General features: G+C 34.3%; 3 protein-coding genes across 3 annotated transcripts; 2 read left to right on the plus strand and 1 right to left on the minus strand.

The window, feature by feature from the left end:
• The first annotated feature begins 1,293 nt into the window (after positions 1 to 1,293).
• On the plus strand, positions 1,294 to 3,467 carry LOC133329628 (homeobox protein B-H1). Its single transcript, XM_061538104.1, has 4 exons — positions 1,294 to 2,092; positions 2,160 to 2,184; positions 2,226 to 2,543; positions 3,016 to 3,467. The coding sequence occupies exons 1-4, from the start codon at positions 1,313 to 1,315 to the stop codon at positions 3,465 to 3,467; spliced, it is 1,575 nt and encodes a 524-aa protein (XP_061394088.1). The 5' UTR covers positions 1,294 to 1,312.
• Positions 3,468 to 4,150: 683 nt separating this feature from the next.
• On the minus strand, positions 4,151 to 11,762 carry LOC133329629 (zinc finger FYVE domain-containing protein 26 homolog). Its single transcript, XM_061538105.1, has 7 exons — positions 10,089 to 11,762; positions 8,232 to 9,525; positions 6,409 to 8,147; positions 6,088 to 6,346; positions 4,828 to 6,008; positions 4,649 to 4,773; positions 4,151 to 4,589 (listed from the first exon to the last, which is right to left on the minus strand). Exons 1-7 carry the CDS (start codon positions 11,760 to 11,762, stop codon positions 4,157 to 4,159), a joined length of 6,705 nt encoding a protein of 2,234 aa, XP_061394089.1. The 3' UTR covers positions 4,151 to 4,156.
• A 2,721-nt stretch (positions 11,763 to 14,483) lies between these two features.
• LOC133329642 (vam6/Vps39-like protein) lies at positions 14,484 to 17,510 on the plus strand. Its single transcript, XM_061538118.1, has 6 exons — positions 14,484 to 14,560; positions 14,634 to 14,902; positions 14,964 to 15,167; positions 15,227 to 15,742; positions 15,802 to 17,109; positions 17,169 to 17,510. The coding sequence occupies exons 1-6, from the start codon at positions 14,491 to 14,493 to the stop codon at positions 17,475 to 17,477; spliced, it is 2,676 nt and encodes an 891-aa protein (XP_061394102.1). The 5' UTR covers positions 14,484 to 14,490; the 3' UTR covers positions 17,478 to 17,510.
• Positions 17,511 to 17,654: the final 144 nt, after the last annotated feature.

The following is a 17,654-nucleotide window of genomic DNA, read 5'->3' on the forward strand; positions in this document are numbered from 1 at the left end:
GTAATTTAGTCAGACATACAACCACATGGTGCAATTGAATCACATGTTACGTCTAATGTTTCAGCATTCCTATTTGTGGTTTAAATAATAAGGTGGAACAAGAACTTCATGAAGTTCGAGGTTGAATTATCCGGAATTGCCCTAATTGAATTTATTTTGCAAATGTCATACTTCACAAAATACTAGTAAAGACGTCATAAAGGTCGACCCGATTTTTATACCCCTCGCGATGAAGTAGACACCTAATATGTATAATCGGTTAGTACCTTTAAATGCGGCCATGATAAATAGCTGTCACAAGTGTTTTGATCACCTGAAAAAGAAAAAAAAAACAAATGTAAAACTTAGGTTGGGAAATTCAGCTAGGTCCTTCAACATTCCATTCACCATACCTAAAATGGGAAAGGGATTTTTATGTGTGGCATATGTATTACAAACGGAAATGCAATTCTAATGTACAGTCTGGTTTTCCGTTAAAAGATATATTAAAAAAATAATAAATACAGTACTTTTCGTATGTATACATATATAGTCGCCCTACGAGGATGTCGGACATGTGAATATTTTAATTTATTTTTTTGTGATCTAATTATACAATGAGTTTCTTATTTATTTATTTTATTATTAATATTTTTTTGTTTGTTTTTTTTTAGTATTTCAAATATATATTTTTTTAATCCCCTTTTACCCTAAACTTTCTTTATGAAAAAAGAAACAAAATCGTTAGTTAACTAACATAAACCAAGTTTAAATTTAACTTCTTTTTCCGCCTGGTTTAGGTTAATTGTTACACTCGAAACAATTACATATCGGATGACACTTGCCACGAATAGCCACAAAATGCCTACAACAGTATTTAACGCCATCCAACTAATGTCCAACTTTTTTCTTTTCTTCTCTCTTCTTCTTTTGCATTTCCCACACTTTATATAGAAAGATTGCAGCCACCATGGCCATACATATATACATGGAACAATAGCTAAGACCATTGACCGAACGACAATACAACGCAACAATAGCTGGCTATCTGGCTGGCCCCAAAACTATTAACCAAAGATTGTCACTTAACTAATGGAGCTATTTTGCTGCTGGGCTCAAATGCAAAACTGACACCAAAGTGCCAACAACAGACACGTCGTGCAGTCCAAAAGACTAAATACCAACAGAATACTTCTATCTACGGATAACTTCATCAACATTACAACAATTGCTGCAACAGGAGCGCAAAGCTGGACGGAGTTACCAAACATATGCTGCACACACAACCGCACCCACAGAACTAACAAAAGCAACAGGATTTCTATAAACAAGAATGCTACAGAAATATCATCCGAATCCTTTGTCCCATTTTCTGGCTCTGCACAATTCACAGGCAACGCACAATCATGTGGTGGATGCCCATACCTTGGCGACAACTATTGCAAATAGTCACAGTCAATTTCAACAACAGCAACATACCCTACATCACCACCATCATCTTCACCAGCAGCAGCAGCAACAACAACCACATTTGCACCACCATAATCAGCCACAACAAACTGCCACGGCCTTATTAGCGAATCAACATCACAACACCCACCATCTACAACTGGCAGCAGCAGCCCAACATTTGATCTCTCATAATTCGCCAAGCCAACAACAGCAGCTGTTACACTCACCCATACATTCACCACGCGAAGGCCAAACAACAAACCCCAACCTGCGCCATTCCACTACACATAACACCCCCACACACAGACACACACAACAGTTAATAGAGGAGGCAGCGGCAACAGTAAATACAACCCTTGATGCTGGCAAATCCTTTACAATAGCCGCCATTTTGGGTTTACAAAAGAGTGCCATGGAGAGCTCGGGCAAAGAGTACAGCAACAATGTGATTAACCTTTCATTAAATGGTGGTAGCTCAAATTGTAACAGGAGCAGCAACAATAACAACGAAGAAACCGTCAATGGCCATGATGACATAAATGGCCAACAGCACCACAATCTAACCACCCCCGAACAAAGAAATACAGATGAACCCCCACCACATTTACCAATACACCAACAGCAGCAGCAACAACATCATCATCCACACCATTTGACCCATGCCAACCTTAACAACAACAATAATAATAACCACAGAGATATTATAAATTTAAATCTAAATAAATCAGGAATTTCCTCATCATCCTCCTCCTCGTCATCATCAAATATTTGCCACAATATTATGACCTCTGTAGCAGCGGCAAATAATGTAAATAATAACTGTGATAGTGTTCCAGTTGCAACGGCTGCTGCAGCCAACGCTCTAATGAATCGCTATCTGCCCTCGGCCATGGTTAATGTGACAGGAACAGCATTTGCCACAACACCGGCTATGGCTCATCAGCAACATTCTCGGGCGAATAGTTTTGTTGCCGCAGCAGCCGCGGCTGCAGCTGCTGCCGCCAATGTACCAGGTGCACCATCGGCATTACAAAGCCTACAACAACTACACCAACAACATGCTGCCGCACATCAGTCGAATTTGAGTTTTCAACGTGAAAAATTGAAAGCTGGTATGTTACAAATGAATGAATAGATATTTAGGTTTTGAATATAAAGTAAATTTGTTATATATGGTAAATAATAAGATCTCTAATGGTTCTCCATAGCAATTTCTATTTGTAAGACTTATATAAACGGAAAGCCATATATATCTCCTCTATATATAAGATATATCTATAATCAATACATATTATAATAGATTCGCTCGTTTACACAATAATTTGTACAAAATTTGTTTACCCTTCTCCTTTCGCTCTTGAGAGGGAAAAATCGTATTTACTCTCTGCAAATTCTTACTAAGTTAATGTTACTGAAAAGATAAAATATAAAATACTAAAACCTTCAGAAGGTCTTTCGGATTAAAAACCTTGCAATAACCATTGGAGAACTATAAATATTCATAATTTTGACATACTATATATTTGTATATAATCTACATTCATATGTTCCAATTTAACATATTTTCTTTTTTTTAATTTTCAGATAATAATTCGAAAAAATCCTCATTGAAAAACAAAAGAGTACGTACTATATTTACTCCCGAACAACTGGAACGTTTAGAGGCTGAATTTGAGAGACAACAATACATGGTCGGTCCCGAACGTTTGTACTTAGCGCACACACTACAGCTAACCGAAGCTCAAGTCAAGGTGTGGTTTCAAAATAGACGTATAAAATGGCGTAAGCATCATTTAGAAATGACCCAACAGCGATTGGCCCTTCTTCGACAAACACAAATAGTACCAGAAAATAATAATACGGATCAAACAACAGTTAGAGTAGATGGAACCGATGATGAAGATTGTGATAATATAAAACGTGAAGAGCTTAGAGATTTAAAAGATGATAGCAGGCAAGATACCGAATCCGAATTGTCGGTGTGTAATGATTCAATGGATGCTGAAAGTATTTTAGATGATGAAGAAGAAACGTAAAAAGTCGAGGACGTTGGCAGAATATTTGTGTTAAATTGTTTTAGTAATTTGTAAATAGCGGTTTTTAATATTTTAGGTTATGTTTAAATGTAATACAGTGTAAATAACTTATTAGTAATTTATGATTTAAATTAATTCAAAATAAAAACAAAATGTTAAAATCAAGGCTATGACTGAATTAAAAATAATGGATACAAGATTTGAGAGTACGCAGTCAATAAAACAGTTTACATGATTTGCTTCTCCCATGCTGTTATTATTATTTTTTGTTCGATTCTTGGTGAAAGTCGTATGTGCAATATATTATTCCAAAAGAAGTGGATGGGCGAAAAATCTATTTTTATTAGTATGAAGGAATTTTCTCCCTAAATAAAGTTTTTCTTCAATGAACTTTTTTATTGTCAAAGCCCTATAGATGTTGTAGAATTGACAGAGGTGACAGTCATTGCCCAAAAGAATCTCACGTCCATTACCGACGGTTACTAGTTTATAAGTAATTTAAATTAAATTAAAAAACTAAAATATTTGTATATAAAAATATGTTTTTATTTATTATATAATATGATTTAAATTACAAAACAAGAAATATTATTATCATAAAATAATACGAATATTGTATAAGTGTACATACGTATATATTTAGAAAACAGAACAAACAAAAAAATAATATTCTTCATATATATCACATATTATTTCGTTTGACTTGTACCCGACAAAGTCATTTGCAGTTTCTTTTCGCACAACTTTTTTATATGCACTTGATTGGTGGCCTCTGCTTGTCTTAGTATTTTGCGAATATCTCCAATACGTTCGTATTTGTTAGCCAACAAATAGGCCGATTTCAATTGACCAATATATATGTGTGCCGAAATACGCATTTCCACATTGTGTATCTTCTTCGTTAAACTATCTAAAATGGTCTTGGTTTCGGTTTCATGATTATTAACAGCCGAATTAATGGCCACCATTAGGATTTCATCAATATCTTGATTATTAGTTCCCGTGTTGCTGGTAATACAGTTGATGAGCTTTTCAATTTCTGGAAGACGTTGATTAAGTGCCAAATATTTGGCGCTGGCCGCATACACTTTTAAGGCCGGTAATTTATAGTGTTGAATAATTCTAAGCGAAAAGAGGTATTAATGCACAATTAATATTGAGATGTACGTGAAATCTCTTACCGGTATGTTAATCCAAACCCTTCTTCTATGTTTTTACCACATAACAAAATTAAAATGCAAATTTGTATTTTTTCTGGATTTCTATCGAACAAGGTGGGTAACGATTTTGATGTTTCAATACGCAGCTAATAGACGGAAATTGGTTATTTTTATTAAAAATAATTTGAAAAAATAATTACCTGTTTTAAAAACTTCTCGGTTATCAACATATCTGCTGAACAATTTTCCACCTCACATTTGGCCAAAAATTTGGCAACTTCTAATTGATTTTGTATTGTATTTATGTGAGCATTCAATGATCTGGCATCCATTTGCAAAAAGAAATTTCCCCCACCTCCCAGCGAGCCCGTTGTGCTTGATACACTTGATCGACGACTACCACTTCTAGTCGATTTTCCCATTGGTAATAAATTTATTTTCTCCCATTGGGCATTATCCAATTCCGATTGCAAATGCATTCGTGCATTGTGTAAATGTTGAGCATTCAAAAGTTGTTGTTGGAAATTTTCACAATCCATGGTATAGAATTTCACGCAGGTCATCGATGCCCGAATGGGATCTTTGAGTAATATTTGTAGTTCATATAGGGAATTCAAAAGATTTTGTGTTTCCAAATAACGACAAGTTTGCAACAGCGTCGGTTGCCATATTACCAAACGACTATCAAAATCTGTTAGCATTTTTATGAGATTGACAATTTTACCCTTTCTTAGCAAATCCATAAAAATGTGTTGAATAAAAATGTCAGCATCAAGTTTTTGGAGAAGATAATATTTCAAAGTAGCCATCAAATCATTGTTATTCATCAAAAATTGTATAATATCAGTGTGAGATCCATAAGTTAATAAATAATACAGACATTCTTCGAAACCACGTGTTTTGCGGAATAATTCTTTGCGCAGCATAGCAGGTGAACCTGAAGCTAGAGTGCTGCTACTACCACTTCCATTAATTCCACCTGCTGCGTATTGGCCTTTGCTTATACGTTTCAAATTGGCTAAGGTATTGAGAACATTTAATGCTGGCTCGTTCATACGCTTAACGTAGGGTTCTTTTTTGCGTGACAATAACGATGCTAATGATGTATTTGAGCTGCGTATAATTGAAGCCCGTTGCAAAGTCTCTGGTTGGGGTTTATTAAAGGGCAGAGATTCAATAAGTTTTAAAATTTCCTGCAGCAAGGGGGGACCATTGTGTGGACGTTTTATAACAGATATGTCATTATCTTTAGCTAGTGCCAGTATACTTTCCACACTATCCGCACTTGCATTTATGTTGGGGTTGAAAATAACCTTTGTTATTGCCACATTTATTGTTTCATTGGTTAGTTTGGGCATACAATGATAAAATTTCTCACGGGCTAATATATTCATGCATTTTAGAAAGTTTTCAAAATACGATCATATTATTTCAAGAGTATTTAAAAGAGAGGTACTTACCAGTATCAAAACACCCAGCACGTATACATGAAAGGCCATGTGCTGCCATAACTCCAGCCGTAGATAGACCACATTTTAAATGCACCTCCAAAGCCAAATCCCATCGTTCAGCCTGCACCAATGAGTCGGCAAGTTTGCGTAAACCATGATTATTAAGTGGATCGGGTGGTATTAGAGACTCACAACCATTCTGCACCACTGATATTATTATTTCGGAATGTTCACGAATCGTTTCGAATTCAGCAGATGCTCCACGAACCTGGAAGGAAACAAACATATTAACCAAAAAAGTATAGATAGACACTGATAGACATAAAATACCTTTGCAGCCAAAGCCAAGCAATTCATCATTTTTGCCACCAATTCATAATCAACTTCCGGATTAGGTATCATTAACTTTTCCAATTTTCGGCAATGGAATAATAGCAAATCTACACACTTCTGCTTATCCAAATGATATTCCAATATCGATAGACATAACGCCACACTGGGAGCATGTTCATAACAAAATTCCTCCCGCAATACCTTGTCATGTGTGATATTACCACTTAGCTTCCATTTGAAGCGCTCATCTGGTTTGCGGCGCACACGCTGTTCTGCAACATTTTGTGAATCTTCAATTTGACTATCACGATTTGCCTTACGTTGACTGATGTCCTCACACAAACGTTGGCAATCATTACAAATTCGAACCTCAACATCTTCGTAGAGTTCGGGAATACGCATACGATGAGTGGAACACGAGTAACATACAACACGACCACAACGGCGACAATGATGTCTACGAATTAACATAGAAAATGCGGAACGTCGACAACACATACAATGTGTAGCATCCTCGTCGCGTATCCATTCGCCACGAGTCGGGGCCTGAGACGGCATTTGAAAGGCACCGCATAACGAATCCAAAGATTGTTGCATATCACATGTACTCTGTGAACAGGGTTCCGATGTTGAATTTGTATCCGAGATTTGATAGTCCAAGGCTTTTGTAGCGTATATCCGCAACAGCAAATCAATACAATCATTTGTTATGAAATGATCCTTTTGATAGAGATTAAAATTGAGTAAAATAAAGGCGGATACATTTGACGACTCGTGGGAGCCCAACTGGAAGCGAACTTTGTGTGGAGTGTTCGGAGCATTAACTTGCATATTATAAACATTACCATTCTTGTCGTAACAAAATGAACACAACTTCTTGTATTCACTATCTTTTCTCGTTAACTCCTGCCGGACGGAGGTTAAAACCTTTGTTAGTATCTCAAATTTAGCATTCATAATCAATTGTTCGACAATTAACAGTGGATACTTTAGGAGGCTCCAACAAAGTTTACGTAGGCATGGTGGTAGTTGTTCAAATATCATTATTGAAATTTTATAATTTTGAAAATAACTTTTCTCCTCCACTGGAGCTGATCGTTCCAAATATTCAATAGCAAATTTTAACAAAACCATACAGCGCAATTTGTCCTTGTTTAAGTTAAGAAAACTTTTGCAATCATCTGGTGGAAAGAATGTTTCCAATATTTGTAGTAAGTATTCATAATCGTTTAATTCGAAATTATCCATTTGATCTTCGTCGACCAAATTCAATAGGGCATCAAGCAGAATGTTTAGAAATTGTTTACGCTGCGGCACAAATTGGTCTAGTTTAACCACTTTACACCATTTGTAGCAAAGTTTATATAAACGCAATTGTAACAAGCGTTCAAAAATCGTCGTAGGAGTTCTCAAACCAAAATCATATGCCTGAGGCCAGGATTCAAATAGTAACACATCGGAGACCTGAGCATATACTGTTATATCGGCTAAAGTTACTTCGAGTTGTTCTCGTAGTTCTTGTGGTATTCTCTTGGCGGCATATCGATGGTGTAGTGTAGTCTCAATTATTTCTTTGGCTAAACGTATTGTGGCGATTTTAGTAAAATTCTCATAGATAAGTTTGGCACGTATGGCTATGTCATGGATTTTGGAAGACAAATAAATGTTTTTAGGATCCTCGCGTATTAGGTCTACAATAAGGCAGTCCATGCGTTTCAATTTTAATGGTCGAGATTCTGGAAGGAAAAAAGTTTAAATATTTTTATATTAGTTCAAATTTTATTAACTATAAAAAATTATAACATATTTATTAGACATACCTTGTATACCCATTTCTAATTGCAACAACTCCAATTGTTTTCTCTTCGATTTAATTTCATCCAATAATTTGATACTAACATGATCACTTCGAAGTGCCGAGATTACTTTATTCCCACCATACAATGATGACAGCTTAGCTATTTCCGGCATATTTATTAGCCTTCCTAAAAATCCCGAATGTATTTCATTGACCCCTGCAACCGATTCGTTGCCAAAATGTTCTCCATTACTGATGATACCTTGTAACAGGAAAACCAATAAACGATTACAATTGGCAATATAATTGAGTATAGTCGATTCCTTTTGTGGTGGTATAGAACGTTTCTGGGCCGAACTTTTACCCAATATTTCCGGACATATATTCAATGCAATAACATGAACTAAATTCAAATTTAATGCCGTTACATTGGCTTCAATCTCCAGTGGTGTCATATTTCGCATAAATATCAATTCACCTATCACATCACAGACATCTATTTTTAACAATTGCTCAATGTGATATTCACAATTGGAATCACGTAGATGTACCAACGTTGTAAGATGCTGCACATAATTACAGAAACGTTGATAATAATTATATTTCGATTTTAAGGCAGCAAATTGAGGCATTAGCGATTTTAAGTCTTCGCAACGACCTAGATCCTTGGACCTCTTGTGGAACACTTCATGGAATATTTGCTCCTTTGCCATTTCCCTAGACAGTTTTTGAGGTTTTAGGGAATATATGTTGTCACACAAAAGATCCTTTATGGTTTTATCACTTTGCACTCGCATACAATCGGCAATGTTCTCCAGAAAATGCAATGGACCAATATTGGAGGGTAATTGTAGTTTTTCGACCATTGTTTCGATTTCATTAAAATGTGACTGTATGGCTTGATGGCGTTTAATAACCATTAGAATGCTAGTAGTTATATCACGATTAAATGGCATACTCAATATCAAATCACAAATAATGACAGCATTTAAATTGCCCTCCTCGAATTGTGAAAGAAATCGATATTGCGGATTTTGTTTGTGTTTCTTTATTAGGTCCTTAATCGTTTCAGACTGTTTGATACGTTGCATTTGTGCAAAATTATCAATAATACTGATAATTTTAGATATTTCAAAACCCTTTGCAGCAACATTGCGTATAAGCTCTACAGTTGGCATCGGCTCAATGGTATTGCGTGTTTCCTTCTCCTGCTGCTGATAGTTATCGTAAATTGCTGTTAGTTTTTGTTTAACTTGAATTTGTTGTTCCATATGTTGTAATTCGGCATTTAATTGAGTATCGTGTAAATTGAAATTCTGAAATGAAATAAATGAATACAAGTTGTAGATACTGTTGTACAAGATTCTTCTAAAAAAACACACATTTTTGAATCTAAGAAACGTGCCCCTATACCAATAATTCGCGGTTCCACCAATCTTGGTAGCTTAATACATAAAAAGGTTGTCCTAAATTACAACCAATTATTTCTTTTATATATATTTTTACTAACAGAGCCAAAGTAGAAAATAATTAACTTAAATCTATTTGGCCTATAGAAAATAATGTTAATACAATTGTGTCTAATACGTAATGTATGTATATCACATAGATATATTTCTTGTTTCGTTATAAAAACAGAAATGTATATTACAAAATATTATCTTATACAAAATATTATTATTTTCTCCTTTACAGATACTACAGTTGTATTTAACATGGATGCATGTGTCATATGGGGATATAATATGGGAAGAACCTCAAATTGTGAATTATTATTATCACGAAAATTTTCCAATATTGGAAAATTCTACAATATAAATATTTGATCACTAATTTTGAATATTAAGTTACTAATTAAATAAATTACATTCATTCATACCTCAATAATTTGTTTCGCTTCGTGGAATTGACGAAATGACAATGCCAAAATTGCCAATCGTTCGGAGGAACTTAACAGCTTTGGCACTACACTCTTTTCCTCAGCTACATCCAATGTCGGCAATATTTTCACAGAATTCGATAAAATACTGGCACGTAAACGATGTTGTAGTAATGTCTTATCTTCGCCAGATCCTTTCGCCGATGGAACTACCGTGTTACCACTAAATGTTGCACGACGTCTCTTTTTGATCGATTTACGACGTGACAATGTATATTCATTGATCAAATTAATATCTTCATCATCACTCGATATCCGATTCATATTGTCCACATGAAAATGTACAAGTCGCATCAAATTATCTCCCTCAAACTGTACGTAGGTGTCATTGGCCAAACTTTGATCTTGTGACCGTTCCATTTTTTCGAAAAATTCATATTTCCACAGTAAATCCGTTATTGTGTCCAGTACATTTGAAAAACGACATTTGATTTCCAGTGCAGACAGTTTGTATTCGGCCGAATGAAGTTTTTTGGTAATATATAACTTCAAGAAATTGCATAGACTTGTAAATGATTTAGAGCGACATATAAAACCAGTTTTCATACTTTTCAAATTCGCCTTGGCATCATTTCCTTTAGAAGATTTCGTGGATGAATCTTGGATAATGTCATCATCAGTGTATGAGGAACCGGATGACTTTTTATGAAACCTACTTTGTTTGTCATCCCTGCGAAAATGTTCCCATCTGAGATAGATGCATTTTAGTATATCCTCCATGACTTGACAAAGCAATTCAAAGTTTTTGAGTTGGCGTAAAAGAGAATTGAGGATTCGTAGTTTGGATGAATAGTATTCATCCATTTCTATGGTGGTTGTGGTAATGATATCACAGACAGTTGATAAAATATAATAACAGCATAATGTATCTGTCTCGTTTTCTTTTAGGGATAACAATGCTAAATTTTGTTGCCATGTATAATACGATTCCAAGAAGTCCTTAGCTTCCTCGTACGAGTTTAGTAATTTGTGTTTATTCATTATGGCCAAAATGTTTGTGGAATCCAATATCTCTTCAACGTTTATGTTGGCTGTAATTGATTCTGGAAATGTGCTCACATAGTGCAATAATATCGATAAACGTTTAAAATCTTTATAGAAGAGTGTATAAACGGGTAATAATTCTTCAGACACATTTTCCATATCCATCGACTCTAATATGGCATCCAAATGAGGCAATTGATTTAGACTGCGTGAAACATTTGTGGAAAATTCATGTACCAGTTTTAAAATAATTAAATTATTTCTTAATGTTCCATCTGTAATATCATTAAACACGTTCAGCTCCTTGATCATTGGATAGATAAAATGAATTTTTGTTTTCAATGCATGATAGAGTATAAATTCTTTACTACCCAAAGGTTTTTGAAAATATTGCCATTGTGTTTCTTTTAAATATTCCATAATGTCGAACAGCAAGTGTTGATCTTTGCGACATAATAATGATAAATATAGTTCCTCCTGCATGTGGCAGTTGTTTTTGTTGTCAAGACAATGCTTAAATTTTTCTCTTAATTCGCCCTGTAGTGCCTCATTAAGTATATCATCGGGTAGACGAATAAGAAATTTTAAAAAGTTGGATGTAATACCAGATTTTGCAACAATTCGAAGCATTTCTTCAAAGGTCTTAATTATGGCCCATTTTATGTGTACCAAAACATGTGGTGGCTGTAAAAGTAATATGTTCAGTACCGGATATGGTTTATCTTGTAATAGGCGGAAAGGTTTATTTTGCAGCAGGGTTTTATTATTTAATTGGGGATTTTGTAAATATTGCTGTAAGTGAAAATGAAAAAACAAATCTATTATTAGATAACTTTAAAAATACATAATTATCAGATGTATAGAGACAAACTGTTTGCATTTCAAAGTGAATAGAAAAATATGCCCATATAAACAAATTTTGCTTAATAATCAATTTAAATGTTACATTGAATGACACAGTTGTATATTACATTACATGATAACAACAATACGACATATGTATATACACATGTAAATTTAACCAGATAATCATGGTAAACCGTTTATAAATATGTACTAAAACTTTAACCACAGAGTCATTGAAATGCAGCATGGAATGACATTTTCTTTACCTGCACCTTTTACACTGTTTGAATATTTATATATGTATGTAATTGTAATTCGTTATTAAAAAGTAAACATTAAAAAATACGTTTCGAAAACATTTATTTAATAATCTGTATTTAAAATTTATCAAGCCAAGTGCAAGGCTCCGATATTGTGTTATGCACTTTTTTACACCCATCTACGATAATTTACTCCAAACCCCAAGGTTGTTATCTATTCAATAATGTTGAAACAATCAAAAACAAACCTTAAGAAACTGTCGCTCTTCTGGACTCAATAGCAGCATAAAATGTTTCTCCATATTGTCCATTTTGAATTAGATTCCTTTGTCAGCTCGTCACTGGTTTCGATGATTTAGAACCAACAAATCAATGCTGAGAACAGTAACAAAAATGCTGATAAGTAGGAGTTCTTTGATCCACCCTCCCTTGGATTTATCAGCCACAAGTACGTTTACATGAAATTACTTAACAACAACAATGACAATGAGGCTCATTACTGTGCACGATTTAATGTCATTTTATTTCTGACAGTATCACATTTTATGGACAACCCATTTATTCTTATTTTCTGGGCAATGTTTCAAAATAATTTAATTAGATTAAAAATAACAGACGTCTACGAAATCTTCCCACTAGCACCAACTTCTCTTTCGATGACCTGACTGACTGACTGAACTCAAAACAAAAACAAACAATAAACTGAGAATTTGTGTTGCGTAGCTCAGATGAACAATTGAACCGCAGGGCAAATGAACTAATTGCCACAAAGGTTTATATTGTAGCAATAGGGGGAAAATAACCCACTGAAATATAAATATAGAATAAACGATAAGATTAATAACGAACGACTGAATATCTGAAGCAATAAAACAAACTGTATGACTTGGAAAACATTGTATTAGGAATGCTCTTTTCGGCAAACCAAAATTCCCACCACTGTTGAAAATTGCAGATGCAGCAACAGCTGTTTTCATTATAATAGGGTTGCCGAGTGTTATATTAATCGCCTGTGTAAATTGGTAAAATATTTTTTTAGTAGCCCAATATCCCTCCCTTTTATATTTTAATGAAATTTATATTTAATTGTGAAATGTATTTACAGCCGTAAGGTCTAAACACTGGGCAATATGATATAACAATAATGATTGTTATATATTTTTTTAATTTAATTACAAGTTAAAATTTATATATTTTCTTGAAGGGTATAATATTGAAATTATCAGTATATTAATAAATTGGTTATTTCGTCCTCATTTCTGCAAACAGAGAACTCAAGCTGATCATGGTATAATTATACAAGGTAACTGCAATACTCAGCTGATTTGATTATATTGTAATACTCGTGTCAAGTTCGATATTACATGTCTGATTTATGTAGAACAGTTGGAAAATTGTATACACATTATATTTGAAATAAAAAATACGATAATACAATTTGAGCTTTTCTATATATAGGGAACCAGAAAAAAATACAACATAATTTTGTGAAAGGTTTGACTTTTTTTGCTATATTTCAAATCTGCTGATTTGAAATATTATTAATTGAAAAGAGTACAAATCGCGCGTTAGCAATTATAAATTTTCAAATCAAAGAATTCGCTACGTTGTAGCAACAAATCCTGCAAATAAAAATTGCTATTTTAACGCTATCCTTAGCGCTTTTGTATAAGTTACCTCTACACATGGCAATGACTCAAAGCGAATTGTAGCGAGAATGTACCAAAATGCCTAATTATCGGGTCAAATTTGGACCGAAATATTGACAACGGTAACACTGGAAACATATGATTTGTAACCGCATATGCGCATTCCCACAACAAACAACGGTTGTAGTACAATGATATGTCAACAATATTTTACAAAAACAACACCGATTCATATGAATTTTTACACAAATTCATTAAGTAAATGTTAATAAATGTATTGCTGAACAAGCTCTCCAAAATTGGGAGAATTTCATTTATAATTAAGATTTTTAATTTTTTGCTTTAAATTACAACAACATTTTTGACATTTATTTGTACCAACAGCTGAGCTGATGCGGTTACATTATTAATACTGCCTGGGCTACAATAATAATTCAGCTGCTAAAGCAGATAAGACAGCTATTCTTATTGGAAAAATGCAAAAAAAGTGCAGTAGTAAAAAATAAAAATTTACATATAATTCAAATTTCGGTTTGCAAATTGTATGCTTTCGGGGAGTAACGTAAAACAAAGAAGAAGGAAAATACATATTTCTGGTTCAAAATGCATCAATCATACGAAATACATTCCATACTAAAGCAAGGGGTTCATATTGAGTCAATAGCAGCCTATGGTAAGTTCTTTTTACGTTTGAAATACCCACTTATATACCTCATGTACAAACTCATATATTTGATTTTAACCAGATAACAATGTTATCCTGGGAACACGCAGTGGCCAACTTATTATGTACTCAGTGGATGAAAATGGAGCCGTGGATATGTTAATGTTCAATAAGAATTTCAGCAAAAAGCCCATTGTCCAAATGGAGGTAATTGAGGCGGAGAGTTTGCTGTTTGTTTTAACCGATGCCATGATTCATGTCTGTGATATCAGTCACATGGAGAAAAATTTCAGTTTTATTCACAGTTCGGAACTTACCAAAGGATGTAGTCTGTTTACGATGGATGTCAAGGTAGGTGATGGGTCTTCACATAATTCCCAATAAAATAACTACTTGAGTATACTGTCCGCAGACAACCAAATCTACAACAGGCAAAACTGTCAATGTCCTTAGAATTTGTTGTGCCATTAAAAGACGTCTACAATTTTTCTATTGGAAGCCATATGTTTTGGAGTCACCCAATTTCAGCATTGAACTGAAAGATGTACCAAAGGCATTGTGTTGGGTGGATGATTTGATATGTGTTGGCTACAAAGATGAATATGTTATATTCAATGTAAGTATAAACATAATTTAGATAATTGCCCATAATATAATTTGTTTTGCACATTTCAGATTAAATATAATAAAACTGAGAAACATGATTTAATTGTAACATCATCATCACACAATATGGATCCTTGCATTTGTCTGTTGAAAAACATAATTGGGTTTTCAAAAGATGAATATCTGGTAACCGTAGATCCAAGTGTATATTTGGCACGGAAAGACGATAAAGCAAAAGCCCAAGTTGCAATTGATTCCCCCAATACGAATAATGGGAAAAATCCTTTGAAACCCATAATGTGGTCAGGTCCACTTTTAGCTCTGGTATGGGATGAACCATTTGTTGTGGGTCGTGTATCCAATGGCATTGAGATACGTTGTTTAGAAGCAAATGGTATTAACAAGGATACTCTGGTACAGTCCATACCCGAGTTAAGCAAAACCAAACATTTAGTGCGATCAGCTCGTGGCACCATTTTTGCTGCAGCGATTTCTGAATTATGGTGTATTCGCATGGTGGATATATCCGTACAGAGGCAACAATTACTGCAACAAAAGAAATTCCAATTGGCCATCGAATTGACAGTAAGTCTTGCCTATTTCCTAGAAATACTCTCTTTATATTTCCAATGTCATTCTTTTAGAACATATCCGATGAACCAGAATTAGCCAAAGCTGAAACTATACGTCAAATTCACATGCGCTACGCCAAAGAATTGTTTGCCTTGAAACAATTTTCAGCAGCCATGAATGAGTTTGAAAAGGCCCAAGCAAATCCATATGATGTTATACGTCTCTTTCCAAATCTTTTGCAAGATAAGGCGTCCAGTGATAGTTACGATGCTACAGTGCCGCAAGTAAGCAATATGCCTCAATTGGAAGATAAGGATTTGGAGAATGCATTGCTGGCATTAATTGAATTCTTGGCCTTGGCCAGACAGAAAGAGGTAGTCAAGCTTCGTGATACCAAAAATGCCTCAAAATCGTTGCTGTCGATTATTGATACCACACTACTAAAATGCTATTTACAAACCAATGATTCCTTAATAGCTCCTCTATTGCGTTTAAATCAATGCCATTTAGAGGAATCGGAAAAGACTCTCTTGAAGCATGACAAAATCTCAGAACTAATTATACTTTACCAAACCAATGGACAGCATAAGAAAGCTTTGGAATTACTAAAATCACAGGCCACAAAGGAAGGTTCCAATTTATTTGGCTATGAGAGAACCATACGTTATCTACAACAATTAGGCTCATCTCACATGCCCTTGATATTGGAGTTTTCCGATTGGGTTCTTAAAGCAGATCCCAAAAAAGGCTTACGAATATTTACAGATGATTTTATAGAAGTGGAAAATCTACCACGGGCCACAGTGCTTGATTTTTTACTAAGCCACCATAAAAAGTTGGTTATACCCTATTTGGAGCATGTGATTAATGTTTGGAAAGACCATAATACATTATTACACAATGTTTTAATTAAACAGTATCGGGAAAAAGTTCAAAATCTAATGAAGGATTTAGAGAAGGAAGATTTGGCCACGAAAAAATTAGAAGATGAATTGAAAGAATATCGTGGCAAATTATACAATATCTTGGAGAACTCAACTAACTATTCACCGGATGTTGTTTTGAAAGATTTCCCAACCAATATAATGTTGGAAGAAAGGGCATTGATTTTGGAACGCCTTAAGAAACATGAAAAAGTCTTGGCAATTTACATACAAATTTTGGGAAATGTTGACAAGGCTGCCAAATATTGTGAAAGGAATTATGATGATGAGCCGGATATATTCTTTATGCTACTAAAAACAATACTCAGTCCAATGAAAGAACCACCATATGAAGGTGCTGCATTACACGAAGACTTTAAAAAACCAAATGAAGATATTGCTGTGAAGCTATTGAATAAATATGCTACCAAAATTGATCCTAGCAAAATATGGCCGGTAAGTTTAAAATCTGAAACTTCATTGATGAAAATCCATCTAACTTGTGTCTATTTCAGTTCTTACCAGATGAAATGCCTGTTCACAGAATGCTAAATTATTTGGACACGGTTATACGTACTAAAGCAGCCCATGAACACCATATGGAAATGAAGAAAGGTCTGCTGCAGGCTGAAATACGACGTTGCACCGACTTGGTGCGAGAACAACAGAATATAAGTTTTGAAATTAACGAGTTTACAACATGCCCGGAATGTAAGAAACGTTTCGCTAACCAAAGTGCTTTTGTACGTTATCCAAATGGAGAAATTGTCCATTTGTCGTGTCACGATAAACGTACGATGGCGGCAAATCTTTTTGGGAATTAAAAATATCTATTAAACTCTGTGTTATATATTTTTTATATAATTAAAAAAAACAGTATTCTTAAGTTATTTATATAATTAAAGTATTCAGAAAAATATAATCACAAAATTGAGAAAATAGAACACGAAAAATGACAGAGTTGGATCATCAAGTACATTTTATATTTATCCATTAAAACT

This window comes from Musca vetustissima, unplaced genomic scaffold, assembly GCF_032173495.1.
Source record: "Musca vetustissima isolate MV318-11 ecotype Yass unplaced genomic scaffold, APGP_CSIRO_Mvet_v1 utg14204, whole genome shotgun sequence".
Classification (NCBI taxonomy): domain Eukaryota; kingdom Metazoa; phylum Arthropoda; class Insecta; order Diptera; family Muscidae; genus Musca; species Musca vetustissima.